Raw genomic sequence first — 20,698 nt, forward strand, 5'->3', positions numbered from 1 at the left:
TCAACTAAGAGTAAATGTCACATACCTTGGTAAAGTTGAATTCAAGGGAGCTGTGCTTATTCATTTCAGCTCTGTTGCTCCATCTGGCCTTGTAGTACCCAATCCACAGCTCCCTGAATAAACAACTGGACTTTCTTTTCTTCTAAGGATATTCAGAGTATCGTGGGCTTTCTTCACTGTGTTTTAGTCAGTTCCTTATATTTTCTGGACTCTACTCCCGTTGGAGGAAGTCATTGAGAAGACATGACCACCAGTTGACCCATAAAATGGGCCCGGGCAATCAGAGGCTCCTTCCCCACTCTCTTGTCCTTAGAATGTACATTTTCACCCACTATTTCTATACTAGGAATCACTTCAAGGATGAAGCCTTGAGAAAATCATGCGTTACTGAGACCATCTGGACTGTGTATGTGACTGAATCCCATTAAGGATTCTCTATAAACTCCTAAGATTTTGATGACAGATAGTAGAAATCTACTAGTCTTGCTCAGGATAAGATAAGCCTGGGATACGCCATGATAAACGTGGGAACTCCCAAAGTTGCTAACAAACACCCACCTTCTCCTAATTCCTGATGGACAAGAGGAGTCAATTCCATTTTGGCAACTGAATCAGTGACAAATGCTTTTTTTTTTTTTTTTTTTTTTGCCTCTAAATGGACAATAATTTTTAGTTTTGGATGAGAGGCTTTCGGTACAAGGGTCATCTAGAGCAGGGAACAAGAGAACACAGTAGGTGAGGGACGACAGTCTCTATATACTTGGGGCAAATGGGAGGCAAATCTCAATTGAATCAATACAGCAAAACTAGCTAAGAGGCAAGTGTCTCTGGTTCCCGCTGAAATAGCCTGGCTGAGTCCTGAATGGTTCTGCAGGGAGAAGGAGGAGGATGGGAGTGACATGGAGAACAGAGCGACAGTCTGCGGAAATGGAGTGGACTTTGGTGTTGCCACTGGTTTCAAGGCTTGATTCCACCACTCAGCTGAAAAGCCCTTTAAGCACCCTGGGCCCCATTTCTCATCTGTAATTAAGGATCCCAACACATGCTTCTCGGAATGAAATGTCAAGTGGCCTGCAGGACAAGTGCCATTTCTTCCACCTCTGCTCCAGTTCTTCCTCCCGGGGTGTCCTCCATGTCTGTTCTTTCTGATCAAGAGCTTCATCTTTACAGGATACCACAGGCTTTTATTCAGCTCTCTTCTCCCTCCACACGAGATGTTCATTGTTAAGGAGAGTTTATTCTCTTACAACAGAACTATTTTTCTATTTCCCTGATCATTTGATGTGAACACCAACCAATCAGCATAGATATCGGTCACTATGCCATAGTCTTAATTCCCAAAGAGTATGAGATGAGAAAGCCACATTCCATGGTCTTATATAGGCCCCTTGGAGGACTGAATGAGCTGGTCAGAAGAGTCCTTGCCCTCCATTTCATTAGGTATGTTGTTCTTGATGATCTTTAATTCCTCCTATTTAGATCAAGGGCTTACCATAACCCGGCTTTCACATCCTTAATAACCATATAATCAACACTGTCAGGATTTAGTTTCTATCCAAAAATTTACCTAAAATATATGTATTAAGCTCTCATTCTTCTTTATCTTTCTAGTTTTTTTTTTTCCTTAAATCTGTACCACTAGGAAACTCTGAATGAATTTGCTCTAAGCCGATCCTTACAGAAGTCACACAACTAGAAACGTAGAAAGGCACTGGAAAATGGCAGAGAAGTTCATGGAAAGTACAGAAAGATTTTCTGTACGCTAATGTAAAGTGAAACTAAGAGTTTCCCTTAACCTCGGTGTTCTTAATAAAATTAGCTTGACCCGCTGTTACAAAGGAACTTCTAGTTTTAAACAGTTGGGATGTGCTTCGTTGAATAAAGTCTCAATAATTTTTTTTTCCAATTTAAAATTCTTATGAGATACATCCCATTCAATGGAACTCTCATAAGAGAGGTCGAAACAGAAATAATTTTTAAAAAACCATACACACGACTGAACAAAAAGCCATGCACTGACATTGTCTGTTGGGTGAGGTCATGGAGAGGATGTGACTGCCAATTGACTTGAGAGCAGGACCTGGGCAATCTGAGGCTTCTCACCCCTCCCCTGTCCTTGGAATGCCTGTTTTCCCATAGCTGGAGCCATTTCAAGGACATAGCCTTGAGATTAAGATGTTGTTGAGACTCTCTGGACTAATTTCATGACTGAACCCAGTTAAGACCTCTATATAAAGTTTTCAGATTCTGGCAGTCAGGTGTGGAGAACAACCCATCTTGCAGCTACCCAAAACAAGCCTCATAAGTAAGTTCCCTTGCTTATTAAAACTACCACCTACCAATCTGAAGTGGTCTGCCTCTTCTTCAGTCTCTCCCTGCCCTCCAAGAATAGGGGCCAATTTCATGTTTCATCCAGGAAGCTCCTGAGATTACAAACCAACACTATCTGACCTTCAAGTAAATAGAGCAAATCCAGATTTGTGGTCATATGAACTATGCCATGCACGTGGCATTTCAAAATATATTTCAGGGACCAGTCCTCCATGTGTCATTCAGTGTCTCATACAACGATAGCTTATTGCATATAAAGGTGAAAATTGTTGCTGCAGTGTGCACAGTTGATAGAGAATAGAAGCAGCCCCCTCAGTAGCTAATAAAAGGCCATCTGGAGATAGCCTTCAACACTGATGTTACATTTCATTTTTTTTAATGCACTAGAGATTGCACGGAAAATTAGGTTTTGTGAAAGCTAGCAAAGTGGCATGTCTGTTGCCTTTCCTTGGGACTTTGTCATTTGTATTTATGATATTGTTTCTAAACTGACAAGGTGACTCAAATCAAATCCATTTACAGAACTTACTTTGGATGTGCTGCTGTAGATTTCTATACATCACAAATCCACACCTTGGAAACAAACTAAATATCATACCTTATGTACTAGTGTCCTCCGATATCTGTAGTAGTTAAGGTAAAATAAAAAATCTGATTTTTTTTCATTCCAGTCTTAACTGAGTGAAAAATTTGTCCATTGTCTTATTGGATAAACCATACATTTGTTTTCTTTCTAAGGGAAATAAAACTAACATTCTTCAGTGTTTACTCTGTCTGAGACACACATTCATATAAAAAAACACTCAAGAAGAGTATTAAAGTACTAAGAAAACTGAGGCTCATTAGGACAAGTAGATAACTTGCCCAGAATCCAACAAGTGGAAGAGGCTGAACTAGAACCTAGGTCAGTCTAATGCCCAAGTCCATGCTTTTTCCATACCTCCATACAATTCACTGAGATTGAGCTGAGCTACTACATCCTGCAAACACAACCATAAAAGCCTACAGAGGAAGCTTGATCGATGGGACAGAAAGCAAAAAAGGAAAATATATTCATATTGGAATCAGAATCTTAGGAAGCATTATACCCATCAATACCCACAATTAGGTTAGTTCCACAACACCTGCACTTCTTCACCACCATCTAGTGGACCTTCAGCAGACACAAGAAGTGAAAATGTTTTCTTTTAGCCCTGTGCATGCACACATGCGCACGCACACACAAATATACGCATATGCACCTGTTAAAAATGCTCAAATTATTTAATGAAATAAAGAACTTGACAGAGGAGGGGCGCCTGGGTGGCTCAGTCATTAAGCGTCTGCCTTCGGCTCAGGTCATGATCCCAGGGTCCTGGGATCGAGCCCCACATCTGGCTCCCTGCTCAGCTGGGAGTCTGCTTCTCCCTCTCCCACTCCCCCTGCTTGTGTTCCCTCTCTTGCTGTGTCTCTCTCTGTCAAATAAATAAAATCTTAAAAAAAAAAAAAAGAACTTGACAGTGGAAATGTATCCATATAGAGAAAGGGTACATGCAGCTGTTTCTCTCTCTGTCAAATAAATAAAATCTTTAAAAAAAGAAAAAAAGATAGTAGGGAGGGAAAAATGAAGGGGGGGGAAATCGGAGGGGGAGACGAACCATGAGAGACTATGGACTCTGAGGAACAAACTGAGGGTTCTAGAGGGGAGGGGGGTGGGAGGATGGATTAGCCTGGTGATGGGTATTGAAGAGGGCACATATTGAATGGAGCACTGGGTATTATACACAAACAATGAATCACGGAACACTATATCAAAAACAAATGATGTAAGGTATGGTGATTAACATAACATAATAATAATAAAAAAAAGAACTTGACAGAGGAAATGTATCCATATAGAGAAAGGGTACATGCAGCATTCCTTAGCACACTATTTTCTTTCCACTCTTGGTTCCCTATGGAGTGCAGAGTTCCTGTTAACATTCTCTTCAGAAACTGTTCTATCATACACGTGTTGGACTCTCCTGGTTCTTCAACTAAACTTAGTCTCCATAAAGCCATACTTTCATTGGAAATAAGGGTGGGTGGTAGGGTAGATGAGAGCATAAGCTGTGCACAGGTGACTAAAAATATACCTGGGCTGCAAATTTCCCGTTGTGCAGAAAATCCACTGCAAGAATATACCTCAATCTGCCCCTTTTCTCTGCCCCTCCCCCCTTCTATTACTCACACAAATACCCTTTTTACTCCTTTAGCTCCTTTATATTCTCTTCCAGATCAAAATGCATGTGTGTAAAAAGATCTGATATGGATTGTCAATAACTTTTCCAGAATTATTTGCAGTTTACTCTCAGTCCTAACTGGAATTAAAGATGCAGTCTACTGTTAAAGGAATTTCTAGTACAAGCACGCAGGAAAGTGTATTTTGGGGCAACATCTTTGGATTCATAGTAGTTATTTCTTCTCTTGCACTACAAATTTATCGTCCAAATGGATAGCAACTTTGAACACAGAAATTTTGAATGTGTAAAATGACATCTTTTATCAAGTAAATCATGGTAATCCAAATTAGCCACATCCTCAGGAAAAATATCTTACTGAAAAATTTTTACTCAAGTGAAGAGTGATTCATACTCACAAATTCGCTAAAGAACACTTTTTAAAGAACCCTTAGCTGAGTTCTTAGCAAATGTAAGTCTAGAATTATCTCAAATGTCTTCTATAATAAGCATTTTGGAGGGCAAAAAGGATACTTGGAATCCTGAGACAAAAAAAAAAAAAAAAAAAAGAAAGAAATCTTTTCTATTCTTTGCCTCGTAACCAAAATAAATATTCTAGTCAAAAAGCCTGAGTTTGGGGGCGGGGGAACTGTCTTTCTGTTTGGGCAAGCCAAATAAGAAGTGATTAACTTCTCTCACCTAAAAAAGGCAGGGAGCACAGCTTGTCTTCCTTTTTTGGCCTCTGAACCATTTTATTTAAATGATGCTGCCAACATACTTATATATAACAGCACATATCTGAAAGTTTTACTTTCTCCCCCAAGCTATGGAATGATTTGCCAGTGATGCCAGATTCCTTTGTGACACATATTTACTATAACGACCCTGGGTTTGAGTGGAAGGTTTACAAAAAGGATTGAAACTAAGAGGTCTATTGTGAGCTAAACTGCATTTTTAGTGAGAAATCAATAAGGATTCCAAAACAAGAGGTATCTCCCTAATCACCAGCCGCTTTGGCCAATCCTAGGCAAAAAGGGAGATGCAAAATGTCTCCTCGCCTCCTATCTCATTGGCATTTGAAAAGCTATTTTCTATCACAAAGGCCTTAGTTATAAAAAAGGATGTGAGAGAAAAAAATTCATATAGCTCAGATAAAAAGAAAAAAATATATAAAATTGTGTGGCTGCTTCAATAATACACAAATTTATCTTCTACTGAAATCAATGAGCTACCTGGAGGAAATCAATTTTTTAAAAAGATTTCACAGTAAGATGTTAATAAATGATAAGATCCCTATCCTTTTTCAACCTTATCATGAATTGCATGCTTCAACCACATTGACTGTCCCATTTCCCTGAATAAGCTCTGTGTCCACCTACCTGTTTTACATACTCACACTTCTGCCCACTTAACCTCTCTCATTGTTTTAGGCTCCAGGTGTAGTCTCCTCTTCGAAGCTTTCATTTCCCCCACAGGAGAAAATTGGCAACTTCTTTAGTGTTCTCACAGCACTACCTGGAGACCTCCTTTACAACACACAGTCACAATCTCCTTAGGAGCTCATCTGCTGCAAACTGGCTACCAGCCCCTTGAGAATAAGAAGCATGTCAAATGCATATATTATTTTTATTTCCAAGGGCTAGAAGTGACGCTAGCATAAAGTGTAAAAATAATAATTACTATAGAAAACATTTATTGGTCTTTGTCTGCCGCATAGTTCAAAGCAGGTTCCGTGCATTATCGCATTTAATCCTTAAAACAAACATTTGACGTGGGCTCTATCATCATCCCTCTTTTAAGACGGCAAATTGCAGCAGAATCCTTCCAAGACTAGGACCGCGGGAGACTACAAAGTAAATGGCTCCCCCTGGAGTTAGGCAGTGCATAAGCTGTGCACAATTAGCAATGGCCTCTCAATGTTTTAGAATAAAATGTAAACGTTTAGTTTAATATTAGGCTTTTACCAGATGAATTTGTAATTTTAAAAAGTATGTTTAGGGGTCTTGGATGCCTTAAACCGAAGAACATGTTCGAGGCAAGGAGGGTCATCTGCTTAGTGTCCTTTTAAACTTATTGTCTAAATAACCATTTATTCTGACAGAAAATTGTCACTAAATTGTTCTGATGACCATATGGTCTAACAAAATGACAAAACTAAAGGAGACAATAGGACAGACTGTTTGCAGTCAAGTGAAAACAGTCCAGAAAACCTAAGAATGTCATCACCGTTACTCTATTTTTCTACCCCCTCCCCCAACCCCCATCCCAAGCAAGCTGTAGGCTAAGCTATTCATTCACAAAAAGAATTAAACAGCAAAAATGTCGTTTTGCTATAGACATATGTAATGCTAACTGGCCATATGCAGCACAGCTAAAACACAATGAAATCTCATGTTTTAATTTTCCAAAAGTAATAGCATGTTAGAATTTAACAAATGGTAACCAACCAAAGTACATATTATATAAATTCATGACATTTATCTTAATTATATTTTGCCCATGATCTCAGAACCAAAAGGGTATTAAAAGAATAATCCTGAAAGAAGTTATTAAATTCTGCCTTGCTCTTTTTTAAGGGGCTTCAGGGAAATATGTGTTTTGTGTTGTGTGTAAATACTCTTAATATCACGCCCTGATCTCATGTTAAGTGGTAAGAGGAGGTCAGTAAAACAAGAGGTTTGAATGCAGAGGGTGGAAATAGGCCATGAAGAATTAGTAACTTAAAATGAGTTAATGTGAATTAGAGATGAATTTACTAAATAGAATTCAGTAAGAATCTCATATCCAAGGTCATATTCTAGCTTCACTGCTAAAGAACAGATCATTTTAGCACAAATGCAGCACAGTTCATGAACAATTATCAACATGTAGTTGTATTGACCACAAATCACAATCACAAAGGATGACATTAGGTGCATCTAAGCAGATTATTAAAGAGTTGTGCTTTTCCTGACAGTGTTTACAGAGCCCATGGGTCTCTAAGATGCGCATCATTTCAAATATTTTTTAAGGAAATAGAATAATCCTGAACTTAGGGAGACACCTACAGGTACAGCAGAAAAAAAATAAAAGGAAGATCAGAGAAACAAAACAATAGCATTATGTTTATTCAGGAAAACCAAAATGATTTTTCTTTGAAAATATTTTTGAATGCTGAATTTTTCATAATGTTAGGCACAAATTTTTGCCTAATGACCTAAAGGATGGGTCATAATTCTTCAGAAATGGAGTCGGGATTTGCCTATTGGTAGAAATAACATTAATTGTTACCATCATCAACATCATTTTTACGGTGTCTACCAGATAGCAATAAGCATATTTACATATTCATCACTTTGATAAGTTTTTTCCCGCATTTAAAATAAAAATATACCTGGTAAAATAAACATCTTCTACATTAGCAGTCTCTTAACATAAATGGTTTTATTAGATACTTTTTTTTTTTTTTGTAAAGGAAAAATTTTGAGTAGTATGAAGTGGATAGGAATTTAAAGATGCTAGTGGAGGGCGGCAGGGACCCATGGCATAACCTTTTCTGTGGGTAGATAGACCTAGAGCTATTTAACAACCCCCTCAGCTCTCCCCTCCGTTGTATGAATCCCCCCTCCCTGAAATGGAAATCAGAGGAATAAATCATCCTGTTTCTTTGGTTTTGTTGCTTTAATTTTTCTACTTTCGAGCAGGTTTTGTTTGGAAAGGAAGCCTCTTCAAAGCTCTCCTCTACTTCCTATACTATGATAATATTTATATAACACTGATATTTCCATTAAGTTGCAGGGAAAGGATTTTGATGTCTTCATGGTACCCTAAACACATCATCCTAATATGCTTCCAAAGCCAGAAAAACTCTAGTATTGACAGAAGGATCACTGGAAAACAAATCCCATAATTTTACCCTTCCCCGATTTTGACATTATGCCAGTATATCCAGTCTCAAAATCACTGCCCATCAAAAACGGCCCACAAAAGAACAGCCAAAATAGGTGAGGGGATATAGGAGATTCTACACAGTGAATACCCAAGGATCAAGAGCCTTTTTTTTTTTTTTAAAGATACAAGACAGATTCTGTCAATTCAGTCTCCCAAAATAAGATCTGATCCTCTCCATGTTTGTCATCTCTGAGTAGCACCAGGACAGGAAAGTTTAGATAAGAGAATTTCTCTAATACATTATTCTAACAGTCCTCTCATTGCCAGTCTTGCCCCATTAAAAGGCATGTTCCACACAGCTGTTGTGCTAAATATAAATCTTATCAGATTATTTCCATAGTGAAAACCCTTTTATGATTCTGTCCTTATCTTCAGGATGAAGTACAAATCCCTTAACTTGCCTCTGTACATAACCTGGCTCCTGCCCACCTTCCCAGTTTTCTGCCTTCCCATTCATTCTTTTTCAACAATTGTAATAATACAGTAACAATATTAATAGCATTTATAAAATAAATACTACCTGTCAAGACTGTCCTAAATACTTTTATTGTGGTAAAATACCTGTAACATAAAATTTACCTTATTTACCATTTTTAAGTGTGCAGTTCTGCAGCTCTAAGTTCATTCATACTGCTGAACAACCATCACCACCATCCATCTCTGGAACTTTTCATCTTCTCCAACTCAAATGCTATAACCACTCAATTCCTTAATGTCCCATTCCCTTTCCCTAGGCCAAGGCAACCACTATTCTACTTTCTGTCTCTATGAATTTTACTATTCTAGGAATCTCATATAAATGAAATCATATTTGTCCTTTTGTGCCTGGCTGATTTCACTTAGCATATTGTCTTCAAGTTTTACCTATGTTGCTGCATGTGTCAGAATTTCCTTCTTTTTTAAGGCTGAATAGTATTCTAAGTATATACCACATTTTATTTATCCATTCATCTTTCAAAGGACACTTGGGTTACTTCTCTCTTGGCTATTGTGAATAAAGCTGCTATGAACATGGGTGCACAAATATCTATGTGAGACCCCACTTTAGTTCTTTTGGATATAAACCTAGGAGAATTACTGGGCCATTTGGTAACTGTTCAATTTTTTTGAGGAATCCTATCATTTTCCCCTGAAGCAACAGCCCTGTACATTTCCACCAGCAATGTACAAGGGCTCTGTGATAATTTTAAGTCATAGGTACCTATGATAGGTAATCAACTTGACTGGCTACGGGGTGCCCTGATTGTGTATTATTTCCGGGTGTGTCTGTTAGGGTGCTTCTGGATGAGATTAGCATTTGAATCAGTGGATTTAGTAAAATAGATTGCCCACTCCAGTGTCTGTGAGCATCATCCTACCTGTTGAGAGTTTGAATGGAACAAAAGGCAGAGGAAAGAGGAATCCACCCCTTTTATCTTCTGCCTCACTAATTGATCTGGGGCATGTCATATCACCTTTTCCGGCCCTTAGGCTATGATTTACACTATGGGCTCTCTTGCTTCTCAGGCCTGTATTCAGACTTGGACTGAGTTATACCACTAACTTTTCCAGGTATCATAGCCCTTCTACACTCCTAACTTACATCATCATTCTGGAGAAAGCCATATTAACAACCTAATACTTTCATTTTAGGGAATATTCATAAACACCCACTCTCCTGGATCTTGAGCCAAGCCCAGCCATAAGGAGGTCACATGCTCATGCCCAGGAAGAAAGTAAAGTCAGATTTGAAGAAATATTCTGCCATTTCTTCCTTATTCCAATGTTTAGGTCTGATTAAATATTCTTATTGAAGTGATTCCAGTAGAATTTGGTTGAAGATCACAACCATAATATATTTCTCTATACTCTTCATACTTTTTCCAAGATAGGTGTAATTATTTGTTCATATATGATTTTGTTTTCTGGTGCTCAAGTCAATATAATGCTAAACTGAAGAATTGGGACTAGCCAGATTTTTTTTAGGTAAAGTTTAATTTTTAAAATAGAAATAGTTTTATAAGAAATACTTCAAATAAATATGACTTTTTAAAATAATACCTTTGTCGGGCGCCTGGGTGGCTCAGTTGGTTAGGCGACTGCCTTCGGCTCAGGTCATGATCCTGGAGTCCCACATCGGGCTTCCTGCTCAACAGGGAGTCTGCTTCTCCCTCTGACCCTCCCCCCTCTCATGAGCTCTCTCTCTCTCAAATAAATAAAATCTTTAAAAAAATAAAAAAATAAAATAAAATAATACCTTTGTCTAGAGTTTCTGATGAAGTATTAAACATGTAAAGTTTTTAAGGGTATATACGTTTTTTAAATTTTTAAAGTAAGACTGTACATATACAATTAGAGCATCACAAAATTCTTATAAGTCAGGTATTTTAATGTAAAGCTTTCAAGAAAGCACATATCAAGTGTTGAATTAAATTGAAGACATGGTTTTACTCTCTGATTGTCACTGAAAGACTATTTTAGAAAAAAGCTAACACAAAAACAGGATGTTACATAGATTGCTGCTTCTTTTCCAAACACTTCTCAATATCATCAAGCACTTGAACGGCAGCCTTTGGAATTCGAGTCCCAGGACCAAATACATTGGAAACTCCAACTTCAAAAAGAAATTCATAATCCTGTTGAAAGAATTTGTTTAATTAATAGAAGAGGCAATATTTCTAATTTCAAGGAAATGAAACTAGGACAACAAACACTGTCCTTTATTCTTTGTCACTGATGCCCCCAGCTTTCTCAACTGGTATACCATTCGCATTTGGAGCTGAAAAGAATCCTTCCCGGGATTGCCAATAATAACCACTAGCACCCATTTTCCAAATACCCCAGTGTGTGATATGTGGTAAGAAGCAGTATGACCTACTGATCAAGAACTTCCAAGCCCAAAACGATATAATTTTCTCTCACCTAAATTATCACTACTTGTCATTATTTGTGTTAAATGTAGTATCACATTATAGGTTTGAGTTTACGAAGCTATTTACTTCCTCTAAGATATTTTGTCTGCAGTTAGTAAATGGTGATACTTTTTCTTTTCTTTTTTTTTAAAAGATTTTATTTATTTATTTGACAGAGAGAGACACAGTGGGAGAGGGAGAAGCAGGCTTCCCACGGAGCAGGCAGCCCGATGCGGGACTCGATCCCAGGACCCTGGGATCATGACCTGAGCCAAAGGCAGACACTTAACGACAGGCGCCCCTGAATGGTGATACTTTTGGGGGGTGTTTTGTTTTGTTACTTTTTTTTTATTCGAATATAGTTGACACACAGTGCTACAGGGTTTCAGTTGTACAACACAGTGATTCAAGTTTATACATTATGCTATGTGTACACATTGATGTTGACTGCTACAGTTATATTATGAAGGATACTCATATTAACACACATGTGTGCCATTACAAAAAATAACCTTTAGTCTTTAAACTCACAGGGAAAAAAGTATGGAAAACATCTACAGATGTTCTGAGTAATTCAAATATCCAGAGGGTTAATACAACTTCTGTGAAATATATTTCTTGAAGATGTCAGCTCACTTAGGTAACAGACCTGTATTTTTTGTCAACTCATATTCAATTCCAATATTTTGTGCACCCTAATTATTTTGGTTCTTAAATTTTAACATCACATCTAAGAGCTTAGATATTATAGACTCTAAAACTGCAATACAGATAAAAGTTTCCATAGATAGACAATAAACGCCCTTTATAGTCCCATATAGTAAACTATATTTGTGAAAATAGGCATGTACATTAACAAAAGCAGTTTTGTGTTGACTATATCACCTTAAGTACTGTGTTGTTAGAAAGAATAAATAATACATAGTTTGCCTGCTAGCCCCATATTACTATCAAACTCACCATTTCATACATATATTTTCTGATTTCATAAGTAGTATATAAGTCACTATTTTAATTTCTGAGCGGTATGGAGGAAAAAAATTATAGGCCGAAACATAAGATCACACCTCACTGATTCCTGCTCTAGTGGAGGGGTCACTGTAGCATCTATCGATTATTTTCTTTGAGCAATATCATATACACTTCTTCTATTTTTTCCATTCTCAATATAAAAAGAAAACTTGATATAATTAAAAACTGGATTGGAAGTAGACCAAATTTATATCTTAACTAATTATTTTAACTGATAGGTAATATGTGGAAGGTATCCCCCCACCCCATTAATAAATTAACTGACATCATTGATTGTTACCTAGCATTCATTTCTCCTTTTCTAAGATGATCCACATTTTTGTTCAAGAATCCACCTCTTCCCCAATCAGGTGAAATTCAAACTATTGAATTTTCAGGACAGGCTGATTCCATTTATTTCTGAATTAGGATATTTTGGGCTCTAAGAAAACTATACCCCAATCAAATCAGCTTTAATGAGGTTTTACAAAACCATGTAACTGATACAGTTCTGAGTTAGGACAACAGTCATGGATGGAAACACGGAAGGACTGAATAAGGTAGCACTTTTAAACAACAGAAGCAAGTGCTGACTGGTTAACCAAAGGACTCACTTCATTTACCATGACAAAGAGTGCTCACTGTGGCTAGGGGTTGATATATGCACTGTGTTTACCATTCTTCTCTATTTATTACTTTTATCCTGTTCCTTTTCCATCATTCTTTACTGAATATGAAGAAAGTAGATCTCTATCTAGGTTACTAGTTTGCAAAGAAGTAATTCCCTCATAGAAGCTTTGTAAATTGTTAAATTACACATAATGAATGACAATATAGCTTGAATAGGAAAGAATATTGCCCACTTTTTTAGTAAAATTTACTTAGTAAAATCGCTAGGAAATAATTTAGATCAATATCTACAGCAAATTTATCTTTAGTAAACGTATACAGTAAAGGGGGACTACATATAAACTAATATTACTCAGGATTCCCAACATAGTACTAGAAAAATACAGGAGATGAACAATACCTGTGGTGGTATCACCCCTCCACACATGACAAGAATATCTGGCCGTCCCAGGGAGTTGAGCTCTTTGATGAGCTCAGGAACCAGGGTTTTATGACCAGCAGCAAGTGTGCTCACACCCACAGCATGCACATCTGCATCCACGGCCTGCTGGGCCACTTCACGGGGAGTCTAAGCAATCAGAAAGTAAGAAACAAATCATCATTTATTCCAAAGAGTATTTTAAAACTCTTATTTACTTGATTGACATTCCAAGGTTTTCCTCATTAAAAATCTTGAAGTGAATATAACTTCGTATTTCATCATTCTTAAATCATAAATACCAACTCATCCAATTGATAAAATAAACACCAGTGCTTCATTTGCTTCTAGCCCTAGAATTTATCAATTAGATTTAAGTTACACCAAAATATAGTTCCCCAAAAAAACTTTTAGGATAAGGAATACAGGCAAAATATATTATCTCCTCACATTACAATTTTTGAAAAATACATCTGTTGTCTTATCAACATTTACTGAGTGGTTGAGAAGTATAAGACAACATGTTATAGTATCTATGAAGAAGTAAAAGACAAAATAAAATTCAATGTGAAAAGTGAATCTTAGGTTTTAAAACAGAATGGGAAAGAGCGACATTAGCAAGATGGCACACTAGGAAGCTGAGGACCTCGGTCTCCCATGAAGACACTGAACTGACAACAACACATGAATCAAAATAACATGAGAACTCTAGAAACTAGTTAAGAGGCTACAGCACCCTGGCAAATACATAAACAAGAGAAGGAATGGTGTCAAGAAGGCTGTTCTTCATTATTAACTGGATTTAACCAGTATGCTATACAGAATCATAAAGGATATTTTCAAGTATTCAGTTATGAACTGAGTTACCCAGGATCATATTCATTCTCTGCAGTGACTGTGACATTTGCTTTGATAATTTGCATGTATTTAAATAACTTCATATAAAAGATACCTACAAGTTTCCCATTGTAAATATAATGTAAATTGAGAAATTTGGGGAGGATAAAGTTATCTCAGAAACCACTGAACAATTATAAGCTCAAAAAAATTATTAAAATCTGAAGATTTCCTTAATTTGCAATATTTTAAGGCTCATAATTTCAGTGTGAAAACAAAAGATCCTATGCTCTCAGTAATGAAGCCACATTCAAGATCTCTAAGTAAATCAAACAGCATATTGGTAAAACCTTCAGTCTGTGAAAAATATAACCTATGAAATTAAAACCTTTAAGAAAATGTGCATATTCTTGGTACTAATGCATTAAGAAATTTAATTGACTTATGCATGATTGATCATTCATACCATCCATGTTACCAAATTTATTAGATTAAAATTCCATTTAAACAAGTCAGTTCTGTGCTTTATGCTTATATACATTAAACTGTATTTTATGTTACCAAATATTGAACATTTTAAAACTTCAAATCTAATTTTACTTAAGTCAGACACAGAACTGCAGGAAAGTACCTTCATCCATAGATAAGTGTTTCTTTTCTTTTTTTTAATGACAAAGTATTATGTTAACAAAGTTGGTGGTACTAAATGGCAAATTATATTTTTATAGATAGCATGTAATGGGGAAATGAACTTGCAGCTCTTTGAAAAATTCTTGTAAGTGCCAATGGATGACAACCATTGTTTTTAATTACTTTTATTTTATAAGAAATATTTCCCAAAAGCTAATTACTAAATATCAGGAATGTATTATATTTGGTCATTATTTAAAACAGACAAAGGGGCACCTGGGTGGCTCAGTCGGTTAAGCACTGGACTCTTGATTTCAGCTCAGGTCATGATATCAGGGTCCTGGGGATCAAGCCCCACATGGGGCTCCCCGCTGAGCGGGAAATCTGCTTGTCTCCCTCTCTCTCTGTCCCTCCCTCCTCTCTCTCTTTCCCCCCCTCTCTAAAACAAACAAAAAGTAAAGTAAAAGGGTAGTAGAATGTAAGTAAAAAACTAGAATGGGAAAGTATTCAACTCAATGGAAGAATGAAAGCAATCTAAATATATATCTTTATTTAATCTAAAATATATCTGAGATTTTTTTTTTTTTTTAAAGATTTTATTTATTTGACACAGAGAGACACAGCAAGGGAGGGAACACAAGCAGGGGGAGTGGGAGAGGGAGAAGCAGGCCTCCCACTGAGCAGGGAGCCCGATGCGGGGCTCGATCCCAGGATCCTGGGATCATGACCCGAGCCGAAGGCAGACGCTTAACGACTGAGCCACCCAGGCGCCCCTATATCTGAGCTTCTTAACAAAACCTAGCTTAAATGTATTTATGAATTTGCCTACCAACACAGTTCAAAGATGTTATCTCCACAAGTTCAGGCTAACTCTTCATAATAAAAACTTCTTCTAGATTCTCTACAGTAATATTTAAAAATTCACTGTTGAACACTACATCAAAAACTAATGATGTACTATATGTTGGCTAAATGAACATAATAAAAAAATTAATTAATTAAAAAAAAATTCAAAAAGGGAAAAGTCTTACAGATTCCACAGGGGATGGGCCTCTTCAGGAAGGTTTACTTCTGTGCTGGTAAAAATGCAACAAATACTCTTAAGTCTTCATCTTAGTTGACCCATCCACAGTGTGGAATAACAGTACTTCCTTTTCCCTGAAACTCTCCTTCTTCCTCAGTTTTTATCTCACTTCTCACCCCATTCCCTCCTTTGCTGCCTCCTTCTTTTTCTTTTAATGTTCAAGTTCTCATCTTGCGATATACATTCTTGATGGGAAGTTAAATCAGTTTTCACAGTTTTAAGTAATGGAGGCCTCTCTTCTATGCTCCAGACATGCATATCCAACTTACATGGTCATCTTCATCTGAATGTTCCATAAGCTGGTTCTCTTAAGCCTGCCTCCTTATCATAAATAGTCCCTTCTTTAAATTTTCTTCTCAATCTTAGCCGACTTCTGCTAAGACCCTGACACTGCCGTGGGTAAGGCCTGCCTTGTTTCTCACTCAGATTACTGAACATCTTAACTGGATTCCCTGCATCCAGTCCCAGCTCCTCTCAATCCACTTCAGAAAGTGATTTTCCTGGAAAGTGAGCTTTCTAAAGTATATATTTGATAGTCACTCTGCCTAAACACCTTTGGGATAATGTTCATACGTCTTAGAATGGCACATATAAGGCTATTCATCACAATCTACATACCGTCCCAAGCTCTGTATTCTAATCATACTGAACTTCTTAGTCACCGGAAGGCATCATGCCTTCATGACGCTGTACATCTGCACCTCTGCTCAAGCCAGCTCTTCTTAGCATGCCCTTCCCTGCTTGCTCTCTAGGCTTCCAAAAGGCACAGTTCAACCGTAAGTTCCTAGAATACTTGGACAAGTTCCTTGTTCAAACTTTAATTACATTAACTATTACTCTGCTGTGATTACTGGTAAGTAAATCTCTTTCTGTTTAGGAGTCTGTAATCTCCCTGAAGACAAAATCGTATCTTACTCAACTCAGAACCTAGCATTTGGTAGATGATCAATAAGTATATAGTGGATAAAGCTTGTAATATGAAAGTTATTACAATGTACTCAACCAAATATATTTTGTAGAGAATGACTGTTGTATCACTCTACAGAGAATTTCACTTTCATTTACTTCCAACAAATTATTAGCCTGCTGGATCAAATATTCTGTGATTAAATAAAATACTACTAGAGAATAACAAGAAGAGGATATCTAATTATGATATTCTCTCACTCTGATGCCTGATTTCCCCTTCAAAACACTTTCCACCAATCCAACGTGGGTTATCTTTCCAACAAATTATTAATCAAATCTCAATAAATGATATAAAAAGATCATTGAAAGTAACCTTCAGTTTCAGATGCCTAATAACAATTTTAGTTACTGATTTTTACAAAATCTGAGAAACAAGCACATTAACATAAATTACACTACTTTCCTATTTCTGTCATAATTAACTGGATTTATATGCATTCAAAAATAAATTGGGGAATTTGTTGAATTCATTTTCTTCTTTTACAACTTGAAAGACATCATCATGGTTTATCATCTTATCATTATTCGTTCAAAATATAAGTAATTTATGACATTCTTTTGAAATTCCCCCCAAAATTTTCAGTACCTGAAAAAGAGGACCTATGTCCACATCAAAACCAAGGTCAGCAAATCCTGTAGCGATAACTTTTGCTCCTCTGTCATGTCCATCTTGTCCCATTTTTGCCACAAGAAGACGAGGTCTGCGACCTTCACGTTCCATGAATTTATTAACCCTAAGAACATTTCAAAACACAGCAGTTGTTAAAAAGTAATAATAAAATACAATTTCTATATTAATTGTCCAAAGGTAAGACATAAAAACTAATTTATTCGCAGCAAATCTTTCAAGTTTATTTAAAAACACCTCTTTACATCTGTTTACTCACATTTTGTGAATATCTCTAATTTAAACTGAGAATTCCATTAAAGCCTGGATATGCTTACCACCTTCCCCTTAGAGGAAAGTCTGAAAGATGGCACAGCCAATAAGCCCATAACACTTGAGAATACCACAGTGAAGCAAGATGAGGAAATGACAACTTTTCACCTTTGTAAGCCAGTCTCCAGAGTATAATATGCACAAATATTTAAATATAAATTAAAAGGTGCTTTCAGAGTTATTTATACAAATGTGACTCACTAGTTGCTTTGAACTGTCTGTATCTCACCTACTCATCACAAATGTGAACTCCTCCAAGCTGACTGCGATGTGGTGTCTTCTAATGACATATACTCAAAATATCTGCCAGCTTAAATCAATAAATTTACACCCCACATCAAAAAGTACTACACTTGTTTTTGTTAAAAGAAAAAAAAAGTTCCATTCTGATGACTTTCAACTTGGATGTTTTGATATTTATCTCATATATAACTAGTGACACAAAAAGAGGGAAATTTATTACAAAGGTTGAGAAAAAAAATCATCAGGAAGCTACATTTACACCTGGGAAGTATGATCAATTTATATTAATTTATATTTCCTAATCATGTTTGACAGTGCTATTTATTGTCAGTTCGGAGAGCCTGATTTTAATTTATGCATAGATGGCAACCAAATACTTATTTTCAAACAGGAAATTATTTTATAATTATTTGAGCAATTAAACAATTTGAATAAACTTAGGAAAATATGAAAGTATACTGTAGTAAGGAGACTGAAATATAACTACCTATGGGATATGAAGCAATATCAATGTTAGTTAAAAAAACATTTTTTTTTTATTTTTTTTTATTTTTTTTTAAGATTTTATTTATTTATTTATTTGAGAGAGAGAGAAACAGCATGAGAGGGGAGAGGGTCAGAGGGAGAAGCAGGCTCCCCGCCGAGCCGGGAGCCCGATGTGGGACTCGATCCCAGGACGCCGGGACCATGACCTGAGCCGAAGGCAGTCGCTTAACCAACTGAGCCACCCAGGCGCCCAAAAAAACATTTGTTTTAAATGAGAAACTCCTAAAGGGAACTATGGTGAAAATGCAAAGTATTATATTAGTAAAACTACAGACTAACAGGAAAGTCAATTCAAATATTTTCCAAACGGTATGTGAGAAAATTAAGCCTGCAGTTGATTCACGGGGATTATGTTAACAGAAAAGACATTCTGGTGAAAGAAATCTCACATATTACCTCTTGATAGCATATGATATCTCTTTACTTTCTCCAAATTCCTGGCGATAGGCTCCACTCACCATACGATCATTAGCTTTATGTTCACCAAACACCTTTTTCATAGCATCTGTGATTTCTCCAACTGTACATCTAAAATATTAAAATAATAAAATAGAGGTTCTATTAACATCATTTGAGATAAAAATATTTACTGACTTTAATATTCAATATAATTAGACATACTTTATTACCTAAATAAGAACTATGCCATCAAAAATCTTATGGTATTGGGGGCACCTGGGTGGCTCAGTCGTTAAGTGTCTGCCTTCGGCTCAGGTCATGATCCTGGGGTCCTGGGATTGAGCCCCACATCAGGCTCCCTGCTTGGCGGGAAGCCGCTTCTCCCTCTCCCTCACTTGTGTTCCCTCTCTCCCTGTGTCTCTCTCTGTCAAATAAATAAATAAAATCTTAAAAAAAAAAAAAATCTTATAGTATTTGTCTTTCTCTGATTGACTTATTTCCCTTAAATAAGAATTTTTTTTACTGCATTGATGAAAGCATCTTTCCTCAGAATACTTATGAAAAATGATTCTGGATGTCTTTATACATAGTAAACTTTTTAACATTTGTTAACTAAAAAATAACTGAATGACTTAAAAACTATAAGTAGATAAGCATGTGAAGGTTACTGAATAATTCACCACTTAACAATACAAATAGGCAAAGAGAGCAAGATTCCCACTGATACTTTTTTTTTTTTGAGAGAGAGAAAGAATCTTAAGCAGGCTCCACATCCAGCGTGGAGCCCAAAGCAGGGCCTGATCTCACAGCCCTGAGATCATGACCTGAAGTGGAATTAAGAGTTAGACGCTTAACTGCCCGACCCACCCAGGGGCCCCTCCTGCTGATACATTTTGATAGAAAGTAAGTCTTTTAGCATATTCCATCCATTTGTTCACTAATTCATTCAACAATTAATGAATTAATAAGAATTTCATATGATAATAAGCACTACGAACACAGTGAAACAGGTGAAATGGGGTCTCTGGGAAAGCTATTCAAAGATATTGAAGATATGAAGATATAACTTTTGAACTAAGACCTAAATGATGAGAAGGAGAAACTCAAGGGAACGTAAGGGGGAAAACTGTCTGAAAAAGAAAGTACTAAATACAAAAGTTTGAGAGGTAGAAAAACATGCTCTTTGTTCTACAACTAGGAAGGACACTGGGGACGCAGCATTTGAAGGAAGCAGAGTCATATCTCACACAATCTTGCAGGCCATGCTAAGATTAGGTTTTAATTTAGAAGGCATGGGAGACCATTAGAGGACTGTAAGCAGAGAAGTTTTCTTATTTTTAAGAAATTAAAACTGGAAAAAAAAAACCAAAAAACAAAAACCCAACCCACATACTATTTACTCTACCCCTTAAGCACTTAAAACAACATGTTTTAAAAAAAGTTAATTATATTAAGCAATAAATAACAAAAGCAAAAATAATTCATTTAGTGACATCATGTATTGGGAGAAAATTTTCTGTGGTTTACAGGATCTGTTTGTTGATTTTTTAATATACCTTTAATAGCTCCACATGCTTATAGAATAGTTCCACATGCTTACAGGACAGTGGACCCTAGAGTATCATGAATAAAGCTCTATCT

At 36.5% G+C, this 20,698-nt stretch overlaps 1 protein-coding gene across 4 annotated transcripts in view; it reads right to left on the reverse strand.

Annotated features, from left to right (window-relative positions):
• Nucleotides 1-3,072: 3,072 nt before the first annotated feature.
• MMUT (methylmalonyl-CoA mutase) overlaps nucleotides 3,073-20,698 on the reverse strand; it is a 39,742-nt gene continuing 22,116 nt past the window's right edge. For 2 of the 4 annotated variants that reach the window (XM_045867002.3, XM_045867001.3), the window contains exons 10-13: nucleotides 19,055-19,186; nucleotides 17,516-17,663; nucleotides 13,392-13,559; nucleotides 10,807-11,074 (exon numbers count right to left, since the gene is read on the reverse strand). In XM_045867002.3, the coding sequence (XP_045722958.1) occupies nucleotides 10,946-11,074; nucleotides 13,392-13,559; nucleotides 17,516-17,663; nucleotides 19,055-19,186 (577 nt within the window). In that variant the 3' untranslated portion in view covers nucleotides 10,807-10,945. Of the gene's footprint in view, nucleotides 6,118-7,613; nucleotides 11,075-13,391; nucleotides 13,560-17,515; nucleotides 17,664-19,054; nucleotides 19,187-20,698 lie in introns of those variants that run through there. The other 2 variants (XM_045867003.3, XM_045867000.3) reach the window with 2 other exon arrangements.

The sequence above is a fragment of the Mirounga angustirostris genome, unplaced genomic scaffold, assembly GCF_029215605.1.
Source record: "Mirounga angustirostris isolate CCGP_5_RB_7025 unplaced genomic scaffold, mMirAng1.0.hap1 SCAF_8, whole genome shotgun sequence".
In the NCBI taxonomy this organism is placed as follows: Eukaryota; Metazoa; Chordata; class Mammalia; order Carnivora; family Phocidae; genus Mirounga; species Mirounga angustirostris.